This window comes from Zeus faber (assembly GCF_960531495.2).
Source record: "Zeus faber genome assembly, chromosome: 1".
NCBI classification, from domain to species: Eukaryota; Metazoa; Chordata; class Actinopteri; order Zeiformes; family Zeidae; genus Zeus; species Zeus faber.
In genome coordinates, this window is record NC_137193.1 from 32,921,292 (window position 1) to 32,947,309 (window position 26,018).

The 26,018-nt window shown below is 44.9% G+C and overlaps 1 protein-coding gene across 1 annotated transcript in view; it reads right to left on the bottom strand.

Annotated features, from left to right (window-relative positions):
* The window catches only part of ptprua (protein tyrosine phosphatase receptor type Ua), a 164,965-nt gene extending 153,991 nt beyond the window's left edge, over positions 1-10,974 (bottom strand). The window contains exon 1 of the mRNA XM_080002494.1: positions 10,741-10,974. Coding sequence (XP_079858620.1) covers positions 10,741-10,810 — 70 coding nt within the window. The 5' untranslated portion in view covers positions 10,811-10,974. The remainder of the gene's footprint in view (positions 1-10,740) is intronic.
* Positions 10,975-26,018: the final 15,044 nt, after the last annotated feature.

The window sequence follows — 26,018 nt, forward strand, 5'->3', positions numbered from 1 at the left end:
ATCTCAATCTAACTTTACATGCTTTGACGGGCGGTGCCCGAATGCCATCCCGTGGATGAACTTTGTCCTTTCTTGCCTGCTAAATCAGTTGGCTTTGGTTATGTCATGCTGTGGCATTAACCCGCCAATGGCTTTATTCTTCCTCCTTCTCTCTCTTCCTCTGCTGCCGCCGCACGCCACAGCAAACCCTGTGGCCTCACACTTAGGGCGGCGAGAAATAGCTCGAACGAGTCGGTCATTGTGGCCACCGTCTGACCCCACCATCCACCGCTCGCTGTAAAACAAGGTGTAAATCTCCAGCAGTAATTTAAAAATACAGCACGAGCAGCGGATTCTTCCCTGAGTCGGATTTGCCATGGTGGGTGCAGCTTAAAATAGGCGATGGCTCACATTAACTAGAAATGAGAGCGTACTCAACTCAGAATTTTGTCAGTCAAATCGGATTTGGTTGTTCAATTTGAAAATTCGACTATTCGTCTGGGAGGGCAGGTAGGAATGGGGCTAGGGTTGGGTACCAAGTCCGGGTATTAACCGGGCCCCGGGGATAAATGATTAAAGACCAGCTCACTCTGCCTGGCTCTCTCACACACGACGAGACGAAGGAGCAGATCACAACTCTCCATGCGTAAAAATATAAAGCAGTGTTAATTTTGCTCTGAAATTTGTTTTAGTCCTTCTCCTAAAAAAATTAACTGATAAGAGTACCGTTAAAGTACCTGGATCAATAAGCAGTGAATAGAATAGAGGCACTCTTAAAATCTTAACGAAACTCATCCCTATGGAGGCCGGTTCCACCATGTCTCATCCCGACACTGTTCAGTTGTTTTATTTGGAGGAACAGGGCACATGGAGAGTGGTGTTTGATCTCTCTCTCTCTCAGCAGGCACCGTCCCTCTCCCTGCGCCACGATGTTCGCGTGGCCGTGGGGAAGGTGGACGGACACAGCAACCTGTTATTTGCATCGAGAATGAACAAAGCGATTGTTGATTTTCTGAAGGAAGAACAATTCGTAACTCAGTTGACTGCGAATGGTGTCTTTATAAAGGCTCGTTATTTTCTTGTTTTCCCCCCTGGCTGTGCCCTCCACCAGGGTCACTATCTCAGGTGTCCCCACATCTATCCCCAAAGAGGCGCTGGCGCAAGAGCTGCAGCGCTTCGGGAAGTTGGCCGGTCCGAGCCGCACAGTGGGGCTGGGCTGCAGGGATCAGAAGCTGAAGCACGTCCAGTCCCTCAGGAGACAAGGGGTTGTTTTTAACTCCCCCCGCACAGTCACTGGAGGTGTCTTTTAGAATAAAACATGAGGGTTATTACATGGTATATGTCAATTCTGGTAGCTTGAAATGCTTTTAATGCAGTGACATCCATCACAAGCGCTACGCTTGTCCACACTGGCAGCCTTCTGCGGAAGCCAAGACTCCGCCGCAGACAGAGAGGAACAATGACACAAGTGGTGATGGAGAATCTAGACAAAGGGATCTGAGCCTAAAGTGATCCCAGGTTACAAACATGATGATGATGATGATGATGATGATGATGATGATGATGATAAAAAGATAAGCTAAAATGAGGCTGGTCCGAGTGGTGTGAGTGCGGAGAACGGGACCGAAGCTTCTGATCAGCGGGGCGGGGCGGAGACAGAACCCGACACAGAGCAACAGGCGGGCAGCCAGGAGACACTGAGTAAACCCCTGGTTCCCCAGGTCACTGAACATGACCATCATAGGGATTCTGATTCTGACTCAGATGATCTATCAGTAACAGACTCACAACCTGTTAGTGGAGATCCATCCGCTCTGTACCTGCCAGTGGAAGAAGGAGGACAAGGTCTCAGATACTCCATCCTGGGTGCTTTCAGGCTGCAGGCACCCAAAAAGCTACTCAGCACCCCAGGACTGAGCTGGCAAGATACCGCATGTCTTTTATTGAGGAAAGCTGGACATCTGGGATTAGAGAAACACTTGCTCCTGCCGCAGCCTCAAGAGGTGGACCTTACAGGACTAACACCTTTTTATCTTTCAGTCTTGAAGGCCCGGCAGGTTTTCAAGATCCACCAGGACCATTTGGCAATGCCAGGAATGTGGCTTGAAAAAAACGTTGTTTTTCAAACACATTCATTATATCTCAGACTTTGTCTTCTGCCAGCCTGAGGTCAAGCCTGCTCCAGGCTGGTTGTATCAAACTTGGAGATTTGATGAACACAAGGACCTTCGCCATCAGGTCCTCAAGACTGTTGGAGAGGATTGTGGAGGAGGTCTGTGCATCCCTGCCAAAGCCACTCGGAGTGTTTGCTGAAAACCGCACTCTTTCTGACCAGCGGGATGACATACGTCAGTACACGTTCCCCTCTGACTGTCTCTTCAGCTGCTGGGGAGTGGCAGGAGGAGGTGAGGAGTTTTATTTCCCTCACAACCCCAGTGCTAGGGGAGATGGAGGCAGTAGGGAAGAAAGCTACTTACTACACCTGCATTAAAGTGTCACGCTTACGATCTCTGGCAGGGATGAAGGCGTCAAGGTGGACTGAGTTTTTTGGCCCAGGCTCTTCACCGAAAGGCAGCTGGTGGTGCCTGTACAAACCCCGCCGTCGATAAATGCACGGGAGACCTCCATTGGTGGATTGTACATGGGGTGATAGCTACAAACAGACATGTGGCACGCCTGGATCCAAGCACGGGGAGGGATGTCCTTTCTGTTCAGTCAGGGACAAAATTCTGCATCTTTTTATTTAGTGTTTTAGACTTCAGGGTTTGTTCAGACAGTTGGTTCAGAATGGTTCCAGCAGTTAGGGGAGGACTTTTCTTTCAAAGTTTTCATTTTTGGACCCAAATATTCTGTGCGAAAAAGACATTATAAACATGGTAGTAAAACAGCAAACTTATCAATCTGGAAAACAAGGAAATAATTTCTGCCAGCCATGGGTCAGGGGATGTGGATGTTCTGTTCAGGAGATTTCGTTGGTGCTTCACTTTTGAAGCAGTTTTATTTTATCTTAGTTTCTTATATTACTTGTCGTTCAGATTTCCTATTTATGTTTTAACTCTGCTTGGTCTTGTTTATTTGATGGAGTAGATTAATAGATGAACCTGCATCAACAGATTTAAAGTAAAATAAAGTCTCTAAAAACAGTCTCTAAAAACAGTACACACTCAACTTTGATGTGGAAAGTGTTTCAAGTGGTACGCAGAAGTTGCAGCGTCCAGCACCGCATGATTCCCACGGCAAGACAAGGAACACAAAAGAAAACTCTACCAGCCCGGTGCGACCAATCAACGCTAAAGAGGCTGATCAGGCAGACGTGGTACAGCTGCACCGCAGCAGGAAAAAACCAGCCCCATCACCTGCAACCTGTGTCTTAACCACGCCCCCTCGTCTGCCACAGTGCATTTGCTATTCATTGGCTATTCCTTGGATACTCAGTATGCTTAAAAAAAAATTGATGCAACTTGTTGAATAAGTGGACGAGTGGTACACTAGAAATTTACCCCAGAACTGCGAGAATCACAGACATGAGTTGTTGAGCAGAAAAATACAACTTCCCTGCTCACTGTAATACACTATACCACTTTTGTCATTTGTATTCAATCATAGAGAAAATATGAAGTCCACGTAATTTGTTTCAAACTAATTGAATTCAATGTGTTTCTTTAAGAACTATTATTTTTCATTCATGTGCGCCCAATAACACCAACTCATTGACCCCTTCATTGAGGAGCACGATTCTCTCTCTCTCTCCCTCCTTCTCTTCCTCCAGTTGGAAACCTGTCAGTCAATTCAGATTCTTAAAGTCAAGCAGTGTGTGTGTATACACCAATCAGCCACAACGTTAAAACCACTGACAGGTGAAGGGAATAACATTGTTCATCTCGTTCCAATGGATATATTAAGGATGCAACACACACACCTTTTAACTTTTTTACAATCTCTTCTTAAATATAAAGATACTGAAACTGGGACTGGGAATGTGTGAGTGTGAGAAAAGGGGCCGTGATGGGTTGTTGGGTCGCTTATTGTACAGTCACACTACCAGCAACCGGGTGCTGCAAAGCGACAGGCTGAAATGCATTTTAAACGGAGCTACGCTTCATCCGGCTGCAGGGGGCGGAGCGACGACTGGTGACGAGCTGACAGCTTCATGGTGACAAGGAAAGTTTAGCAGGTTTCAACTTTTTGCAAATGAGCAGCCCCAAGCGCCGGGCGACAGCCGATGGGAGGGAAGATACGCTCTTAATGGCGCTCATCCTTGGAAAACGGGAACTGACCATTGCGTATTGTTCCTATTTTTTCATGAAAAACGTCACTTAAACAATCAATGAAATAAGGAACATGTAATTTTTTCTTCAACAAGGACAATTCTTTATTTTAAAGGGACGGATGGCCAAATTATTTACGTAATTCTTTTCAAGAGGTAATTTATTATGCCAAGTAAACAAACTACACCATTCTAATAAAAAAATAAGTAGAGAGCACCATCTATCTAAATAATGTATATTAAATATGAAAAAGGAGAGGGGTTTTAACTGTTTGGCTGCCCACATCAGCCAGTTGATTTTGATCCAACACGCACACAAGCGCCAGGGGCACGGAAGCCCCGTCGCCGGCAGTATGACCCTAGCATTAGTTCTTTAAAAAACAAAACAAAAAAAAAAGTTGCTGAAAAACAGAAGGGTGTCTTCTGTGATTTAAAAGTCTGTTACATTCCGCTCCAGGTACCTTTGTTGTCACGGCAGGGAAGTAGCGGCCAATTCCTCTGGGGGGGGGGGGGGATTAACCTCCCTATATCTGGCACTGCTCTGCATATCTGTCATAGACCCCAGCTTCAAACGTCCAAGGTGAGAGATAACCCTCTTGCTTCCACAACAGTTCATTTGTTCCTGAATTTATCCCCCAATTCTGCTGGATTTTTTGATCTTTGATTTTTTTAATCCCACAGTCCCTTATGCAGTGGATTACACTGTAGTTTGCTGGGGGAGGGAAAAAAAGACAAGGTAAACTGGTAGAAGAGTAGCAACACTTTTAGAGATCACTCAGGTAGAAGTGAGCGGCAATGTCATCTACGGCAATTACGTGGCAGGCAGGTGACGCTGCCTCCAAAAGCCGAGCTGAATATAAATGTCGCCGTGTGCCTGGTGAGCGTATTAGCGTAAAGCGATATGGAAGTTTTGCACAGCATTTGACTGTAGGATCCTCTCCTCAATATAAGCCCATACGCCTGTGTGATGAACACCCCCCCCCCCTTCTATAAACATCCTCATAAAGTCTCAAGAACGTTAGCACCAACTGAAACATTAAGCCAATCCAAAAATGACTCCTCGGTTCAGCAAATTTCACATGTTTGTTCCTTCTTCACCTTTCAAATGCAAGTTTATTCATGTTGCAGTAAGAAACGATCCCATAGGTACGATTTGATTAGGGATGCAGCAATTCTGAAATTCTGGCCCAATACCGATGTTTTTCGAGTTCCACTTAACGCAGCATCACTTACTGTTTCCAGAGTTCCCATGAACGCAGCATCATCTCCTGTTTGGAGCGCTGCAGAGAGCCGTGTCTGCATATTCTAAAATTGATCGCGGGTGGCGTCGTTCTCGATGAAAAGAATAAAAAATGAAACACGAAAATGGGTGGCCAAATATAGTTTGGCGGCTGTGACTATAACTAGACAGCCAGCCCAAGTAAAGTCTGTGTAGGAAAACACTAGATAAACATCAGCCACTGTATATCATCTTATCTGCAGATAGGCTGATGGCAGTGAACAAGGGGAATATCGGCGGATCCCGATGTACGGCCGATAAATCGGTGCATCCCTATATCTGATAATAAGAAACTTCGTATTGGTCTGAATGCACGGTGTAGAGATTGTGAAACAACACTAGCCAGATAGCTAGAAGCCACCTGATCCTTGAAGTAGTTCCTTATTATGACAATGCACAGCCTACATTGAACCAAGGAGTCCCTTGATATGCCAACATGCAACATTTCATAGTGACACTGATATCAAAGAAGAAAACCCTTGGTTCGCCACACGAAGCTACTGGTAAAAAAGGGCACGGCGGTCTATGGACTTGCATTCTGGTATGCAATATACACAGTGAAAAGTTCTCCAAAACGTTCACATTCCACAAGCCTTCGACAGGCCTCAAACCATGCAAAGTGACCCGCCTGAAAGGCCGCTGGCACATCACCATCTGCCCAATAATGACTTGTTGTTTTCTGCCACTGATGGAAGACCCGCTGCTCCAGCAACACCTGGAGAAGCTGACGTTAGCCCCAGTCTTCTCCTCCACCCTCCCCCTTCGTCAACCCCACCTCCCATCTGGCCAAGTCTTCAGGCCTATTAACAAGGCGCTGTGGTGACAGGTAGACACGCCGCTGCCACGCAGGCAGGAGCGCGTCCTGGCAGATTAACGTCATCTGCGAATAAAGAATGCAGGGCAAAGATGCTCTGCTGTGACGGTCCCCTTCGCCAACGGGACGCCGCTGAACAGCAGGCCGTTTCCCCGATACAGTCCCCCACACCAACCCCGCAGTTGGGGGCAACACGGGCCGCACCAGCACTGCCAATATTGCTAACCATAACTGTCAGGCTGCTACAGGCGGAATCTCTCATGGGTGAGTGCACACACATGCACGCATGCATGATTACATGAATGGACACAACCAGAGAGTTGGGTGCTTTCCACACAAAACCCTGTTGAAATTTAAACCCAAACAGTACGCTGGAAACTACAGACAGCCTCCTTGCCTCTGTCAGAATGTCTATCCAGAGACACTGAACATTGCGAGGGGATTAGAAGAGGCCACTGTTGTTGTACCCAAAGACAGGGACTGTACAGTCTGTCAGGAAGTGACAGGCTGTGCAAGTGGTATTCACCCAACTACTGCGTCAGTCAGCTCACTGGGAGAAAGAAAAAAAAAAATGAGAGGCAATACTTGGGCCACCCCACAACAAACAATAAGCTGAAATAGTTTTCATATAAAAAGCGATAATCAAGCCGCGGTCAAATGCGAAGGGCGGCAAAGCTTGCCAAACACTTTGGCAAGTGGCGGTGCCAAAAACTTCAGTGAAAGTGATCAAAATCCTCACCTAGGATTGATTAAAAGTAAATTGCATAACTTTTAATCATTCCAGATGCCTTGTCACGTTTGCAATTGCTTCTTTGTCGATAAAGCATAGTTGTTAAATGCTTAATGATGAACAGGATACCCATCTAGGGAGCAACTAAAACCACTCAATGGATTTCAAAGTCGTGGAAGACTGACTCATAGCTCATTTCATCAGCTTTGCTCCTATCAGTCAGGCTGCTTGTTAGGATGGAATGACAAGTAATTTTTATGACAGGCCATTAAGTGAGATAACTAGCTGATTTGAAATGCTTGTATGTAAACATGAGTTCAGTTTATCAAGTTCAATTTCAACTTGATTGTACCTTGTTTTAGCCAGCACAAACGAATAAAAATTAATAATAAATAATTATAATAATAATGGGGGTCAGCCAACTTTCCGTCAGCTGGGACCCCATTATGCCAAAGCTGCCAGGCAACTACACGTGCCGCAGTCATGCCACTTCCGGCAAGATGGGAACATAATTACATGGCAGCAGACATTGTATTGACACCTGTAGCATAAACACCAAAACTGCCAACGGAAATTAACTTTGTTCCCAATCTCTCGTGAACCTGACAGCACTTACTGTGATTAATTAATATAGTATTAATAGTTTGAAATGGTTTGTTTTTGTCATGAGATTGATCAAATAAACACTGTGTTCCCTTTAAGGCTTCCAGGTCATTAGTATGGGCTTGAAATGAACCAAAAACATTATCCTGAAAAATTTTTGACCAATACCCTATTATTTTCCCAAATACAATACTGTATTGGTGAGTCAAGAATGTGAGTCTTCACTGCTGCTTTCTGTGAACAAGCTCCATGTTCTTCCATTCCTTTGTCTTCTAGTCTATTCTTTTCCCCCAAATAGGGGGATTTGTGCACCAAGCTATTTCACTGTCGGATTAAAAATCGATCGGGTTCCCTCGTGCCAGGCCCCACATTGGGCCACAAAAAAAAAAATATATAAAGAAATAAACATTTAAGACTGCGGCTTCTTAGCGGACATCGTTTCCACTGCTAACCTCATCCCAAGCCTCAAATCTGGCCGCGCTTCCCGTTGGGTGTCCCTGGTACTCGGAGAGAGGGGGGATGCGGGATCACTGCGTCTGGAGATTGAATTACTTCCTTGCGCCAGCTCCTCTGTGCTCTGAAGGGGTGGGGGGGGTGGGGGGTTACACTGATCTGACACAATGAGTTTCACACTCTCCCGGAGTTGAATTGGGGACTCGGGTTTGCGACTAACCAGAGCTACGAGGAAGAGTGTGATCCAAGAGTAGGGGGGTGGGGGGGTTACACATTGTTAGGAAAGCTCGAGATGAGTTTGTCACAAGTTAGGATAGGGGGGCCCTTGAGGGTATCATTGTATGTTGTTTGATCTGTTGCCATCGCCAGCAGAAATAACTTACGGCATCTTGAATATGGTGTTCTGCCTGGGAGAAGGCGCTTGACCATCTGCTCAATGTAATGCTGTAACAGATAGCCAGTACTGAGAGTATTTATAGATCTATAGTAGCTACAACATTTGCTTCGGTTTCCTCGAGGCATGCTTGAGATGAACTGTGGTTCTGCCCCGAAGACAAATTTACAGGGTGTGACCAGGCGTGTCCTGAATGTTCCATTTGCTATATACATCACTATGGCAGTGAGACATTTCTTAAGGAGAGAGTAGCTCAGTAATAAGGGTTTTAAACAGCTGTCTTCAGTTGCTGTGCATGCCTTCCATATTAACAGCAAATATAGCCCCGGAAATGTGTGGCATTTCAATTCAAGAAAAATAAATATTATACTTACTATAAAGGAAGGAATCTCTGTCTGCATGTCCTTTGAGTGTATGACCTGTTATCTGGACAACCGTTCATCCAATCTACTTCAAACTTGGCAGGTGTATTGTTGGGGACCCAGGGACATGCAGTGTCAAATTTGGTGCAATCTAGACACGCAACACATGTAATATTAATAACCTTTCAATAAACAGCAAGCCAGCGGGGGACGGGGCTTCAGGGCTCTGCGACTGAGTCGCAAAAACTGTCTTTCCCAGGTGTATGACTTGAATTGTCAGTTTCATCTTCCATTTTGGAACTGAATCGTTGACATTTTGTTAAATGTCTTAGAAAGTCTTACATTTTGACTGGACATGTACAAGTTAACACTAACGGTCCATCTCTAAGGCTTTGCCACACAAAATTTAAAAAAAAAGTGAGCAATACATCAATTTGTGTCATAACTGAAATGATACAGCCAGCCTTTGAAAGGATTAGGCCTTCTTCAGAATTCTTAAAATAATAATAATAATAATAATAATAATAATAATAAATGAAGGCTAACCCCCAATTCACACCAAGAGCATCACAGCATTGCTGGAATGAGTAATAATCTATAAATACATTGCAGCTATTGACAGAAGGAAGGCGGTGCCGGTTCTTCTCTGAGGGCCCAAAGGAGAAGGCAGGGGCGGCAGCGGTGGGTTCATCCCATTAACCAGAGAAGGAGGATGCAAGGAGAGTTTCACCATCTATATACACCGTTTGTGTATTTATTGAGCCATTTCTGTAATAAGGTGTTTTCTGTTATTTGTGGTTTGATTATTAAATGAAGAAAACATGCAATGGATATTCTTGTACATTTGATGAAAAAAAATATTAATAGCTTAACAATACCTTGTAAATAAATGTCTCTACTTTCTCTACGACTACTCTATTGCTACTCTAAGTCAGTTTGACTGGAGCCCAAACGTAGTGACTCCAAGCAGCAAAGAGACCGTCCTGCTTCTGTGTTGCTGACCAAAACAATAAAGTTTATAAAACTGCTTCTCAAGTATGAAGTAAAATATAAAGTCTATTCCTGGGCGTGATATTTGTTTTCCTGCCGGAATGATAATCTTTACATGAATGAGGTTTAATTTGTTGTGAGGGAAAATGTATTAGTTTGTTAATTTAACTCAGTAATCCACATTAGGACCGCACTTCAGTGATTTTATAAATGTAGTTGATGCATACCAGGCTTGGTAATGAAATATTTTCATTAAATACATCTTTTGAATGGACTCTTATAGAGCCGAGGCAAACGGCGAGGGGTCCAGGAGCCTCGCGGCATGCCGCTGACGTGACGCCGTTTGTGTGAAAGGGGGGGAACATAAGTTGATTCATGAAGGCTGTCAATTATGGATCAATGGCTGATGATCATTGTAAAGCAATATCAAAATATAGGTCGAATCTACTTTTTTTTTTTTTTTAAGATAGTATAGGTACACAACTGTTATATTAAATGTATCTGTATTGTGCCACGACCCGTGGCTGCGGTGATCAAATGATGAACCTCATGCTCAGTTCACTGACCAGTGACTTGACAGGGGGTCCCACCTCAGGAGGAAATCCAAAATGCGTCAACTTAAACCCCAAAAAGCAAAACACACCACATTGACATTATGAATAACATGGGAACGATCAGATGCGTTCAGATACCCAACAAGCACAAATATCCCCAAGAAGAACTTCACAACTCGCATTTAGAAAGAAGAAGATTAACATTTCTGTCACCTGTCCGACTACAATGGACCGCCGGTGCCATCGGCGCACAGTGCGCGTAACCTCCCTCCCTGCCTCCCTCCCTCGCCCCACGGATGGAATTAAATGAATTACCTGTTGGCCCCTCCATGCTATCTGCGTAGATCCTTACGGAGAGAACGAGTAGGATCGCTGCCGGATGCATGTTCTCTGTCCGAGTCCGGCGCACTGGTCAGCGGGAAGAATCCTGGGAGAAACTCTGGGCTCTATCAGGGCGAGGTGGAAGTTGTGCGCCCAAGTCCGTGCACTGCTGCTGGATCCCTGGTGAAGCGTCCCCGGGTCCCTCCACGACCCACGCGGAGGGCTGCAGCTGACGTAAGTGCGAGGGATTTTAAAAAATAATAAATAAATAAAAGCTTTTCTTTTTCCTCTTTTCTTTCTCCAGCGACGCGTCAACTACTTTTTGCAACTGACAAGCAGGACCGCGGCACGGCGGGGCTAGGACGCCTCCACGCGGCCGCTTAGATATTGCAACCCCGCACCGAGCGGCCAGTGAACCCAATTTATTTAATACGTTTCATTTAACGCACGGCGAAAATGATGTGCACAGCAATGGAAATATTTAAAAATCAATGTTTGCCCAAGTTTGTGTTATTCGCCGCATTTGTAAATTGTTATTATGAAATACAAATACGTTAAATGTTATAAATTACGAACTGTAATATTGTACTCGAGGAGCGGAAAAATAAGAAACTTCAATAGAAATGCAATCATATATATACATACATACATACATACATACATACATACATACACACACATATACACACACACACACACACACACACACACACACACACACACACTTTATTTTTTCGCAATGACTTGAGGGTCTCCATATCTTAAGTTTACTTCTTCTAACGGCTCTAAGCGTTAGAAGCCGCTTCTAACGTGCACACCAAGGGTTACGGCTGCGAGCTCAGCCCAAGCGCCGTAATACGATTTTTACACCTTGAACTGATGCTGCTTCAGTAATGTGCGTTTTTGTATACAGGGAGATTACAAAATGTATATCACAGGCTGATTTTAGGCGTCCGCGTCCTCGTAATCCCCCCGCCGTGTTGCAGCACGGTCAGCTTCATCTCGCTGCTGGTTTACAGTCCTTGCATACGCACAATATCTGCATCTCAAAGCGCAACGCACACAGCCACGCTATTTACTTGTTATTACATAACTTACCACCGTGCTGCAGCTTCTAACTGTGCTTAAACGCAGTCCGATGTTGCAAAGCCTTCCCCTGAAATGGGGAAACTCTAGGACTATCTATGGGTTCTAAAAACGTCCCCCTTCTCATTTGGTATATTAAATAGTATGCTCATGTGGCATTTCAGGACACACCCACTTCTTATTATTGTTGCAAACCATAAGGGATTTGAATCACCTGCTGGCAATTCCATTCAACCAATCGGAGCCATCGACACTCTCTGAGAACCAATCCCGTTGCTGCCAGCCGGTATTTGAACAGTTCATTTACTCTACTTTATTGGTTGGTGCTTAGTATCTATCTATCTATCTATCTATCTATCTATCTATCTATCTATCTATCTCTCACAGCCATTTCTCGGGCTTCTTTGCCCATAGATTACTGCTGCAAAGTAAGGTCATTTCAACATTATAAAGCGAAATGGGCATCTAGGGAAGTCCATAAAGGATAAACAGCACAGAGTGAGAAAAATAAACGACAGAACATTCGCAGCAGTTTATGAACCGATGGCCTGAATTATGCAAGCGTTGGGCATTCAGCTCGCTCCCTGGCTCACCTGTATTGTTGCGTAGGGGGAGAAATGAATGAGAGAGAGAGCCGCCAGACTAATCCTGATGCCTGGGGTGCTGTGAATGCAGGGGGGAAAGTACCAACCCAAAAAAAGGAAAGTTGATACGGTAACACAGCATGGCAGGCTGTACAAAGGGTTTTGCAAGAGTCAGAGCCTTGATTTCCTGACTGTAGATGGATTCCTGCCCTATATACCCCCCTCTCTTTCTGTCTACATCTCCCAGGAACCCTAAGAACAAGTGTGAGTACAGAAACAGAGACAAACAGAATGGAGATGTTTGCGCACAGACTGATTTCATACCCCCCCCTTAGTGTACAGCCACTCAACACATTCAATTCAAATGGATTGTGATGTATTGATTGAGGGGGGGGGGGTCTTTATTTATTTGCCGTTTAAAATATTTCAGCATTTGCTTGGACACCTGGAGCCCACTGGATGCGGTTTGCCATGGCTGTTTGATTTATTAAGATAAGATAACTTAATTTATCTCCCATAGGGAAATTCAGGTGTCAAAGCAGCAAAAAATAGTGCAAGTCAGACAGAAAGCGTTAATCCAGTCATAGCTGCAGTAGCATTACATTTACAATTTTCTGATTCACAATGCAGGGCGGTATTATAACGACCAAGGTACAATATCTAGTAGTATAGAGTGTAGTAGAGTATGATGTCACATAATAATAATAATAATAATAATAATAATAATAATAATAATAATGTATACTTCATTAATCCCCGTGGGGAAATTAGTTTATTAGAAATTATTGCCTAGATATCTTAACTTGTTTCAACCAAGTTCAAAACTAACAACCATGACACCAGATCACTCTATAGCTGGTTAGGACCGGTGGTTAAGGATCGTGGTTAGGGTTAGGCTTAAGGTTAAGGCCGATTTATGGTATTTCCGGTCCTTGCGTAGGACGTAGAAACCTCTGCCGCAGCTAACGTGTGCTTCTCCAAAAATCGAATGGCGCATCTGGCGGTGCAGCACCGCAAGCGCTGTGATTGGCCCACTTGCTTTGGGCCCTGGACGTATTTCCGCCAATTAATTTCCTCCTACGCATTTCCACATTGAACGTGGTAGCAAAAGCATTAAAGATCAAGTGCAAAGGAGATTGGCAGAGGAGGTTTGCAGATATCTACATTTGTACGACACATCGTCAACAAATGACAAAGACTGCCAGATGGGACTGAACTCATGGCGCAGAAAATTAGGTTGGCCATTACACTTCCACAGACTTCCCTCGTTTTCTTCTCGCAACAAACAATTACGTACTTCTGTTTTCTTCTAGACACAGTGCAACCAAAGAAACACAGCCACCGAGTGTTCTGGAGGCGTACTGCAGAACCATGGAACGCTTACCAGAGGAGAGGAAATACCGGCGTCGTTTATGCAAAACCATGTCTCTGTCTTAAGGGATGGGGCTGCCAACAGTGAAGTTAGACTGGTTTTTATTATGCACCTTACTTCATTTAAGAGCCTGAATGGCTAATATTTTTAACATGTGTTTTATCGATGGTGTCTCTGTTGCGTGAACTGTGATTCTATTGCACTGTACCGTTTTGGTTTTTTTTTTAATAAATGTAATTTCCACCCAAGGCCTCTCTTGGACTGTATTTTTTTTAATCGCAATGAGGCAACCTGATTGAACACTATCATTAACATGGAGCCATGAGTACAGAGCTTGTTCGGGAATCGACAGATGGAGTGGCAAACCGCCCATCTTCTGTGTTAAACCAGCAGTGTAATTATGGAGCCATTGGTTGACTTAGTTTTATTTCGCACACATCAATTTTCCAATAAACCTGAGTTGTTTTTATGGGGATCAATTTAATCAGTGTCAACAGGAATAATCAAGGTAGTCTGGGAAAAGTGAGCGGTTATCAAACACTTGCAAACTTGCTTTCTAATTACATTAAAATGGTTGCATCTGTATAACTTAACGACATGGTGTGCGGCCAAAAACAACAACAAATGTGTCGATACGTCTGTGTTTATGAAAACATATTGACAAAGGGGAAAGGGTTTGCCTCTGAAAAGAGGTAATTAAAAATGATTTGTTTATCGAGACCCTTAAGCTGAGCCCCCCCCCCCCCCCCCCCCCCCCCGAGCGAAGCAGATGTTGGTGGACATAAAGTTTATTATTCAGCGTGCCGTACATCCAGTTTTGTGCCTCATAATTCAGGCACAATGAAAAGGTGTCGCACTGAAAACGTTGCTGTGAGTGCCGGCCCCGGTGAGCATGAAGGTGGGAGTCCAAATAATGGCAGGAAAGCAAAGCCGCAGCTTGTCACAAGAAAGCACAGTGGCCGCCCAAAAGTTCAAAAAAAATTTAAGATAAATCTGCAGGATGGTGAAGCGACAGAAGAGCCGATAACAATTCTACCGGGCCCCCTTAAAGGTTTTGGTGGTGGGACCCCCTCCTATTGTCACAAAAGTATGGGATCCATATTCAAGGGCGTTGTTAAGGGCGGGGGACCATGAATGATTCATGGGGCCTTAGTCTGGTAGGGGCCCCTAAATGTTTACAAAATTATTTGTTTGTTGGACAAAAATTGTTGAATGATATGTGATAAAAATTAAAACGTATAATCATAATCAGATCAGGCATCTCTACCCAAACATCCCGTTTGTACCCCCCACACCCATAATGCACATGGTTTGGGCTTGTGCTTGAGCTACCACTACCAGCTATGGCTAGCTAATTAGCTATTATTTATGTTTTATTATAACTATTCCCCAATATTTGCGTGATATTTGTTAGCTAGCTAGACTAAAATTAAAACCTACCTGTCCATACTGTAGATGCTACTACTACTTCTGCTCTAGTCGACAAAGACCGCAGCGTGTGTCTACTACATGAAGTTGAAACAGCGGAACTTGAAGGTGAGGCAGTTGTTTTGTAGCGGCAGAAGCATAACTAGACCATTTTAAATTGTAAAGTTAGGCACATGATGACTTAGACACACTTAAATATGTATTCTATTGGTTATGTATACTATTAAAACGTTATTTTCTTTTAGTGGTAAATTTTTATTATGGCAACCTTTGTAGGAGCGAACATTAAACCGAAAAATTCCCTTTGTTTACTCACGTCCTAGTGCCCAGAGAGCCCCAGGTAGGCAGAATCTCAGCAGAAAGCTCTCAGACAGACTGATGCTGGGAGGAGGAAGAGGAGGTAAAGAGTAGCAGCAGTGCCAGTGAAGGAGTGACAGAAGAGATTGAACAAGCAAGTCATAAGGGAAAGGAAGAGTATGGACAGATTCAAAGTGAGGAAGATGTGGTTTTAGATGATCCAGCACTGTGGCCAGAGGAAGTACATGACCATGAAAGAGAAGCTATTGTTCGCAGACTAGCCAACAGGTGTGGTAAGAAGACAGAACTGTATAAAATCATGCCCCCAGACTCAGAAGGCAAGCCATTACCCAACTATTTACAGTACTGTAAGTCAGCAAACGGAAGAGAAAAGGTGCAGAGAGACTGGCTTATTTATAGTCGCAGAGTGTAAAGGCATTATATTGCACTCCATGTGTTCTTTTTTTCTCATGAACAAAATAAACCATCACCCAGTTCTCTGAATAGATATGATTGCTATAAGATATCATCAGTGAAATGGGGGAGAATGTATGACAAACTACCAGAGCATGAGGATTGTGTGTCTCACAAGAACTGTTACTGGAAATGGAAAAATCAGCAGCATACCTTAACAACAGCAACAGGTATAGACAATCAGAAGCAGAAACAAATCCAGTCAGAAATTGATAAAAACAGAGCACTTCTAGAAAGGGTGTTGGATGTGACACTGTACTTAGTATCTAGGAATCTGCCATTCCGGGGGAAATAACTCAATCTTGATGATGTGCCTATTGGACATTGCCTAGGCTTACTTGAGCTGTTGTCAAATTATGACCCGCTATTACGTGAGCACCTACAGAAAGTCAGTGACTAAAATTACCTCAGCCCTGAGAGCCAAAACAAGTTCATAGGAATATGTTGTCAAAGGGTTTTGAAAACAATACTATATGAAAGAGAAGATGCAATCTATTACTCGGTTATATGTGATGCAACTCCAGACATTTCCCATACTGAGCTAGATGTATTATTGGTAAGATATGTACACAAAGATAAAGCTCAGGGAACAGGTGAATGGGAAATAATTTAATGTTATCTTGAATTTAAAGACTTTGCTAGAAAGTCTTTAATTTTTTTCATTTTAAATTATTTTGTGTGCATTGAAGGGCATGGTATTGACATAGCAGATTGCCATGATCAAGGCTATGATAATGGTGCAAATATGTCAGGGAAAGTGAAGGGACTTCAAGCACACATACTGCATAAGAATACACTGGCCACATACTCTCCTTGTGCCTCTCACACTCTTAATCTTGTGGGTGTAAATGCAGCTCAGTTGTCCCTAGAAGTATCAACCTTTGGCTGTGTGAATCCTTTTTTCAATCTGTTCAGTGCCAGCCCAGAGTGATGGGCCATTCTCAAGGAAAAGACCAGCTGCTGTCAGACACACGATGGAGTTCGCGTATTGCTGCGGTCCGACCAGTGGCAACTCATTTATCGTCTATCATCAAGGCCCGAGACATGGTTCTTGTTACCTGCAGCCTGACAAACTAAGCCAAATCTGAGGCAAAAGGTCTGAAAAGCTACTTCATGTCTTTCAAGGCAATCTTCCTGCCCACTTTCTGGGTAAAAGTTTTGCAGTGTATTGAGAATAGAAGCCAAATTCTTCAGTGAGGAAATATTTATTTGGACACTGAAGCAGCTCACATTAAGGCACTACAGGAAGAAATGCTCTGCGTAATAAATGGGACGCTCTTCTGGCAGAAGCCTCCATGGTGGCAAATTAAATGGGTGTAAATAGTCAGTTTCACAGTGAACAGCGGAGCCACCATAAAAAAAAGAAAACGTTTCCCTGATGGGACAGAAGATGATAGAGCAAATGAACAGAAGTCACACTGGATTTCGCAACACAGTGTATAAGTGTCTCTGGATAGTATAATCAGTAATTTGGACAAGTGGTTACACAAAATTGCATCTATATGTGAGGAGTTTTCACCAATACTTACATTTAGGAAAATTGCTGAAAACCAATTTCATGTATCTCGCCACAAATTGAGAAACAAGTACTCCAAAGATCTCACAGATGGATTTGAAATGAAGTATGACATGTAAAGACGATATACGGTGCCACTTTTTCAGATGGACTTTCTCCTGTAGAGCTCCTAAATGCCATCTACAAGAAGCAGCTTAAGACCATTTTTGGAGAGGTGTGCATTGCACTGCGAATCTTCTGTACAATGCCTGTAACAGTTGCTGGAGGTAAACGTGCCTTCAGCAAGCTGAAACATATAAAGAACCTCCTAAGATCTACAATGTGCCAAGACATGTTGAACAGCCTTGCCATCCTTTCAATTGAAAGCCAGTTAGATAGACAATTAAACTTTAAAGACATGATAAATTAGTTTGCTCACAAGAAGGCTCAACGCTGGGCTCTTGGTGCAGTGTAACCTCTGAGTTTTGTTGACAGGGAACAAACACAAGGACAAATGCCTTCACCTGTTCTACCCAAGCCTGCCGGGGGATGGGCAAAATACTGTTTCAGAGTATTTTCTGCTATGGTTTATCTCCTGTTGAGCTTACTCAGGAATGCCCACAATAATGTCTTGACTCTACAGTTGCAGTTTCACAGATGCTTGTTCTCTGTAGGTACCATATTGATGCCTTCAGTTTTTAACTTCAACATGGGTTGTCAAATGTGGTTGGGGGGGGCCTTGAGAGAAATAAGAAAATCTCATGGGCCCCTAGGCCACCACACACACACACACACACACACACACACACACACACACACACACACAACACACATCTTTTATAAATAGTTTCAAATGTCAGATGTTCCCCCTCAATCATCAGTAGCGTGGAGGATTAACAGCTTAAAAACTTGTTATCCCCAAGGAGGTGGTTGACTTTTATTCTTCCATCTGCCCCGCGACGTCTTGCGTTGGTGCACCATGCCGCGTCTACACCTATATCATACAGAGCTACTTTGGGGGTTTTTTTTACATACAAGTACTCCTCACTTAATGACAGAGTTCCCTTCCTACCACTAGGTCGTTAAGCAAATTGGTAGATAAGCGAGCACCCGCCCCCTTACCATTATTCAGTCTTGGAGATTGCGAACGCTAGTGTAGTGAATACTGACAGACTGCGGGAACGAGACTGAGACTGAGAAAGGGTGATGCACGATGAGATGCTTGATGCGGAGACGCCGGGCTGCCGTTTCCACGACCAAAGTTCTCGTACAGCCTACAATACCGACTTGTCAGAGAGCTGGTGGTGAGTCTGGACAGTCGTTAAACAGGTAGGTCGTTAAGTGAGGAGTACCTGTAAATACAGGTACTCCTGTTTTTCCCTCCTTGCACTTCCACAGCCGTAGCGGCGTCGGGAGACTGTGCTTTTTTCTTTTCCCGCAAAGGCTGTTTTCATCATCAACACCGAGCAATTACTTGTGGGCCCCTCGGGAGCTGTTTTTTTTTACGCGCGCGCGAGAGAGAGAGAGCGAGAGAGAGAGAGAGCGAGAGAGAGAGAGAGAGAGAGAGAGAGAGAGAGAGAGCGAGAGAGAGTGTGTGTGTGTGTGTGTGTGTGTGTGTGTGGGTGTGTACACACCCACACACACACTCCAAGAATGAACTCAGCAGCGGCAGGTGACCATGGGTCCATATTAAGCAGCTCGCTGGAGGGAAATACAGATTACTCCCATGTGACCGAACAGTGGCTGGCGGAGGGGGTACGGGGACGAAGGGCTTTGCCAGTCCGCTGACCTATGAAAAGTGAAAAGGGGGGAGCTCCTTCATCTTCCCGGGCCTCATTTTGCAGCTAGACAGGCAACTCCCGCCAACCCCCCAATTGCCACAGATACGGTATGAGGACCACTTAAGAGTGACAAAAAAAAGGTCGGAAAATTGACGCTAAATTATGCTTTATGACTATAACCAGACACACTGTGTCGCCTGTTAATGTGATTTATAACCTGGAATAACATCCCTGTCGGTTGTAATTTTGGCCGATGCACCCCATTTACAGTTAACCACCAAGCTGAGTCATATGCAATGGTGTAGTGCAGGGTATACGCAGGTAAACGGAGTATACCTGCTTATTTTGTGAGTCGGCATTGTGTCCTTCTCCCACTTCCAAGTCCCCTATGATGCACATCATTCAGTAGTGTCCTGCAATTGCCAAATCATGAGAGACAGTCCATAACATGTTCCCTGAAAAACACTCACTAAAGAGATCATCTTGACATTAGCAGTAGTTGTCTTACCCTATGGTCTGTGAGACAGTAGAGATTGATTGCTCTTCTGTGGATAATGTTAATTCCATAATGATCCTTTCTCCATGAAGTCAAGCAGCAGAAGTAAGCCACAGTTTTCAAATACTACTTGCCCATTTTTGGGTGAACTAATATGCAAGAGTAGTCTTACATGTCACTGTTTATTACACAGGGCCTTTATCCTTTGCTGGACGGGCCGCTTAAAGAAAACTTTTTGGGCAAATATTAAGAGTATACCCACTTCTCCAGACACCACTACTCCACTGGACATAAGGAAACCACTTATTACCACAAATACTATTTAGGTGACACACACACACACACACACACACACATAAAGATACCCACAAATGCGCGACGACTCTGCAGGCAGATCAAAAATAAATTGACGTACCTTGAACAGGAAATAATGTCGCTGCTACTTGTTTACCCACAATGCCCATGTCTGTTCTTCAGCGAAACTCTTACACGCACACTATACTTTATTTTCGACTATTTTATTCATACTATTCGACACTATTCAATTATACTCTATACTATTCCACATGATTCTACTGTACACTATACTACTCTACTTGTCATGATCTCCGCCTTCTTCTACTTCCCCTCCCTCTCCTTACCTGTCCCATTAGTCCAACTCCATTCACCTGCGCACACAGCTGTTTCCGATCTGTCTAATCTAATCTAACCCCTATATATGCCTCTTTCACCAGTCACCCATTGCCAGTTTGTCTTTGATGCTTGCACCAGACTCTCCAGGGTTCTCCAGACTGATCATTACGAACTGTTCTATCCTCTTCGCTCTGCAGCCCCACACCTTCGCCTCCGAGGAAGCCAGGGTGGCGTTCACCGTAAATCACCTGACGGGCCGCGCTCCGCTATGGGGAACAGCCGAGTGGGAACGACGCACACCAGCCTGCTCCTCCTTCACCGCCGAGCTCCGCAAGGTGTTTGGGGTGACATCACCAGGTCCCGATGCTGCTGGTGGTCTCCTGGGTCTCAGTCAAGGGTCCCGCTGCCCAGATTGACGTGTTCCTGATGGGATTAGCAGAATACGTGAAGGATGAGCTAGTTTCCCACGACCTGCCCACCTCTCTCGATGGCATCATTGAGCTTGCTTCCCGTATCGACTGACGCATCCAGGCCCGCCAGCGAGAGAGGCGCCGCCCAGCAACCCGTCAACCCACGAGTGAGGCCCGTCCCATGCGGGTTGGCCGGTCCAGCCTCACCCCAGAGAAGGAGAGACGCCGGGTGGGGAACCTTTGCCTCTACTGCGGTCTAGCTGGACACTACATTTCCGGGTGTCCGGTAAAGGGCCGGGCTCGCCAGTCAGGGAGGAGGTCCTGGTGAGCCACACCTCCAAATCCCCCTCCAACCTATGCCCCGCCCCCTCTGCCAGGCTCGGCTGCTCCTGCCCCAAGGCTCACATTCCCTCGCCATACTTATTGACTCTGGTTCCGATGTTAACATCATCGACAATAACCTAGCACGGCAGCTGGGCGTTGGTCCAGTTCTCCTGTCTTCTCCGGTACCTGCCACTGCCTTGGATGGCCGCCTCCTGGGGACAGTCAGCCATCAGACAGTGACTGGACCACAGGGGCCATTCTGGGATGGAGTCCTGCGTGCCATCAGGTCTGCCTGAAGCAAGCCGCCGCACCTCAGCCACCCTCCAGCTCCGCACTCGACATGTTGGGGGTCCCCGCCGAGTACCTCGACTTCAGGGAGGTCTTCAGCAAGGCCAAGGCGACATCCCTTCCCCCGCACAGGCCGTACGATATTGCCATCAACCTCCAGCCCAGCTCCACCCCCCCCAGAGGCCGACTGTACTCCCTGTCCGCCCCGGAGAGAGGCCATGGACACCTTTATTAACGATGCCCTGGCGGCGGGCATCATCTGTCCCTCCTCATCCCCGGCGGGGGCAGGCTTCTTCTTCGTGGAGAAGAAGGACAAGTCACTTCGCCCCTGTATTGACTATCGCGGTCTCAACGACATTACGGTGAAGAACCACTATCCCCTGCCCCTCATCAGCCTTCGAACTCCTGGAGGGGGCCACGGTGTTCACCAAGCTCGACCCACGAAATGCCTACCATCTGGTCCAGGTTCCAGAGGGGGACGAATGGAAGATGGCGTTCAATACTCCCTCCGGTCACTACGAATATCTGGTGATGCCCTTTGGTCTCACCAATGCCCCCGCCGTCTTCCAGGCCCTGGTCAATGACGTACTCAGGGACATGCTCAACAAATTCGTCTTTGTGTACGTCGACGACATCCTGATCTTCTCCCGATCCCAAGCTGAGCACGTCCACCACGTCCAGACAGTCCTGCAGCGCCTCCTGGAGAACTCACGCTTTGTGAAAGCGGAGAAGTGTGAGTTTCAGGTCCCGTCCGTCTCCTTCCTGGGGTACGTCGTAGGGAGGGGGACCATCCAGATGGACTCCACTAAGGTCCGCTGTCACCACCTAGCCCGCCCCGGACACCCGCAAACAACTCCAGCGCTTCCTCGGTTTTGCCAACTTCTATCGGAGGTTCATCTGAGGCTACAGCACGGTGGCTGCCCCCCTCACAGCCCTAACTTCCTCCAAGGTGCCGTTTCAGTGGTCCACCGCCGCCAACGATGCCTTCCTGGCCCTGAAGGCACTGTTCACTTCAGCCCCCATTCTGGTATTGCCTGACCCCGAACGGCAGTTCGTGAAGTGGACGCCTAAGTGGGGTCCTAACCACACCCGTTACACTACTCTATTATATATGATTCTATTCTCCTCAATACTGTACTATTATGTTCTACTCTATCTTATTCTATTCTACTCTGTCCTATTCCATTCTGTACTATTTTATTCTATTCAATTCTATCATATTTTATTCTATACTCTTCTATCCTATTCCATAATATTCTGTTTTATCCAATTATCTTTCAAGTGGACTAACCTTAACCCTTCCTTGTTGTAATATCATGTCATCTTCTCCCCACTGACCCCCAACACCACCCTCCACGTCGCTGCTGCCCCTCAGTTCTTCAAGTCCATGCCCAGAATAATCTAGCCAAAACATACTTCTGTTTCTTTCCCTGCAAAGCCCCGTTGACGGAGGTTAACATTCTGTTTACATAACTTTCGGCACTTTGAATTTGGTATTCATGTATTCATTCATCTTGGTTTGTTTCAATATTTCATGATGTTCCCTTTCCTTTTAACCAATACACAATAAATCGAATGTCTGAATGAATGTCAAATATATAAGCCCCCCCCCCCCCCCCTCCATTTATTTTATTTAATTAATAAACAAGCTCCTTAATTTGATTTTGAAGATCTCTTGAATTGCACTGACAGGCTTTATCGCAGTTTAATTGAATATCAAAAGGCTTATTACTGGAAAAAGAGGGAAAACACACAAAACACTTTAACAAGCAATAATCAAGAAATACAAAGTTCTCATCCTCCTTAATTGGCATGACCCGATGCCCTATCCTGTGAAGTTTTGTGTCTGATGTTAAATCCTCATGATAAAGTCTTTCTATCTAATTAGGGGGTGTGGTGTGGGGATGGTGTGGTTTGAGGAGCCACACCTGACCTGGATCTAGGTGACTGGGATCAGAGTGGCTGCATACCTGTTGCTCGTCTGTTGGTCTAAAGAGCAGCAGGTAAAAGCCCCATCCCCACACTCACTCAAGGGAGGAGCCCATCTCATGGCACATCTCTATTTGTTTCTGGGCTAATTCCAACTAGCCCACTCTCTACAATATAATGATGTCTACAACGCTGTCTTCTGTGTCTCTGTGCCAGAGGTTCCTGAAAACGCCACTTGGGTGGCGGGTGGTAGGTGAAACTGCCACAGGGGGATACACACACACACACACACACACACACAAATGCCCAGTTTAGCCACATAACTTCACACACTCCATTTCAGGAGAAAACCTTGGTCAATGCGATGGGAGATCTCCAGAAACCAGCTCCAAATGGCTGTTGGCCAACGAACCACCACAAGCATAGAGAATTTCACTGAGGTTGTCAAGTGGGCAGCCTCTTTCTTCACTGATGTTTCATTGCATTGGGCCCACTACACCTCCAGAAGGCTCCACAGTGAACCGCCCCTTCCATACCCATGTCCGGCACCCTCAGCCTACCATTGTTCCATGTATACATGCACAGTTCCGAAACCAGGCAACATTACTGCCTGGTTTGGGAACTGTACTGCTCAGGACAGGCGGGCCCTGCAGAGGGTGGTGCGTTCAGCTGAACGTTCCCCTGGAACTACCCTCCCCCCCTTGCAGGAGTTATAAACCAGGAGGTGTAGTAGCAGAGCCCGTAGGATCATGAAGGATCCTCATCACCCCAACAACGGACTGTTCCAGCTGCTGCGGTCAGGCAAGCGCCTCCACAGTCACACAGCGAGAACAGAGAGACTGAGACGGAGTTTTTTCCCGCACGCCATTAGAACTGTCAATGCTGACCTCACCAGGGGTCCTAACTGACCTACCTAACCTAACTACACATACAATCCAAACACTACCTCACTTCATTCACATGCCACTTTAATGCACATATCTGTACATACACAATTGCATAATACATAATTGCCTATTCCATATACATATGCATATTTTATTTTATTGTATTTTATTCAATATATTTTTATTTTATTCTATAGGTATTCGACTTACTGTATTACGTTTTCGGAATCAGTTAGTTGGTCTATTAGAAAGACATTTTTCTCTAGGACATATTGTGTGTTATCACCGTGTGCGTTGCATTACATTTCACTGCATATATGTATGAAAGTATGTATATGTATGTGACGAATAAACCTCTTGAATCTTGAATCTTGATAATCCATAACTACCACCACTGGCATGGAATAGACACGCCCAGTACCCTCAAACTCTAACCACTACCACCAACACCATAAGGGTCTGCCCAGTGCTTGATTCCACTGGCACCATTAATGGGTGCCAAGTGTCCCTGGTTTCCGTACGGGCCATTGACAAACTGTCCTGACCATTCTATTCAAACTATAGTTTAATTGCAGGTTCTTATCGCATGCATTGTTGGCCCATAGTAGGTTGAATTGTATGTATTATGCCATGTCTTGATTTGAATTCAGCACAAATAAACCTTAACGGTGCACATTAAGTAAAGGTGCGAATAATTTGGTTGCTCATAAACTTTACGTGCCCAGATATTTTGTCACACAATGCTGTTACACAGTTTTCTGCACTATCATTGTATCAGCATATTATGAGATAGGCCAGTAATAATACTCGTAAAAAAAAAAGCCATATTGAAATTGTTGGACCTGGAGAACCAAGAACTGTTTCAATTAAGCGAGAAAAAACATACATATCTCTGTAAACAGGAAGAAACCTAAATAAATCATATGCCAGATATATTGGATAACATCGGCCAACGCGTGGGTCTGTGTTTGCCATTTGGGACGCAATTTCCTTACATAGTTTTTTCGTGTGACGTATAAAATGTTGATATATAAAAATAGATAAGGATTCAAAAATAAAGTCTTTGTACAAAGCAGTGTTTACAATGCAGTGTTTTCTATTAAGCCCACCACCCACCATTTAAAGTTTGGTCATCCCTGATGAAGACATTTTTTTTATTTTTTTTATTTCAGCAGCAAATGAGTCAAAGAAAAGTTCATCCAGATCATCCACGAGGAAACCTTTCCAATTGCAGGAAGTCTATTGAGAGCTGCCGTTTGTCTTTACTACTTTTAAAATGCAACAATTTAAGCAGCATGGCAAATCCAGCAGGTATTGTGATAACACCTCTTAAATGATGAAATATTCAACCTTCTAGATCGCTGGTTCAAATTTCGCAGTGATAATATTGCTCAGAGCGGGTCCGTAACACAAAAGGTGTGACTCGTAGTGTGAGCTTCATGAAGGTTTGGTTTATTATTCACTATACTGTACACTATGCCTATAGCTTGTGTGATAAAAGCCATCACTTTTATACATTAGTGAACATTTACAGAAGCTGTAAAAGCATTCTCTTGCTCTGTTTTATGGTAATCTGAACATTTCGACATACCACAGCCTTACGAGGACACAGGCACAATAAAAACTACCTGAGGACAGCGCCAACGACCTATAAAAGTCACACCCCTGAGGAACAAAAGACATTGCAATTGCCTATTTGCACAGTGAAAACGTGATTTACAACGTTGTGGAGTTGATCTCTCTCTCTCTCTCTCTCTCTCTCTCTCTCTCCAGCAGATAGGACGCTCC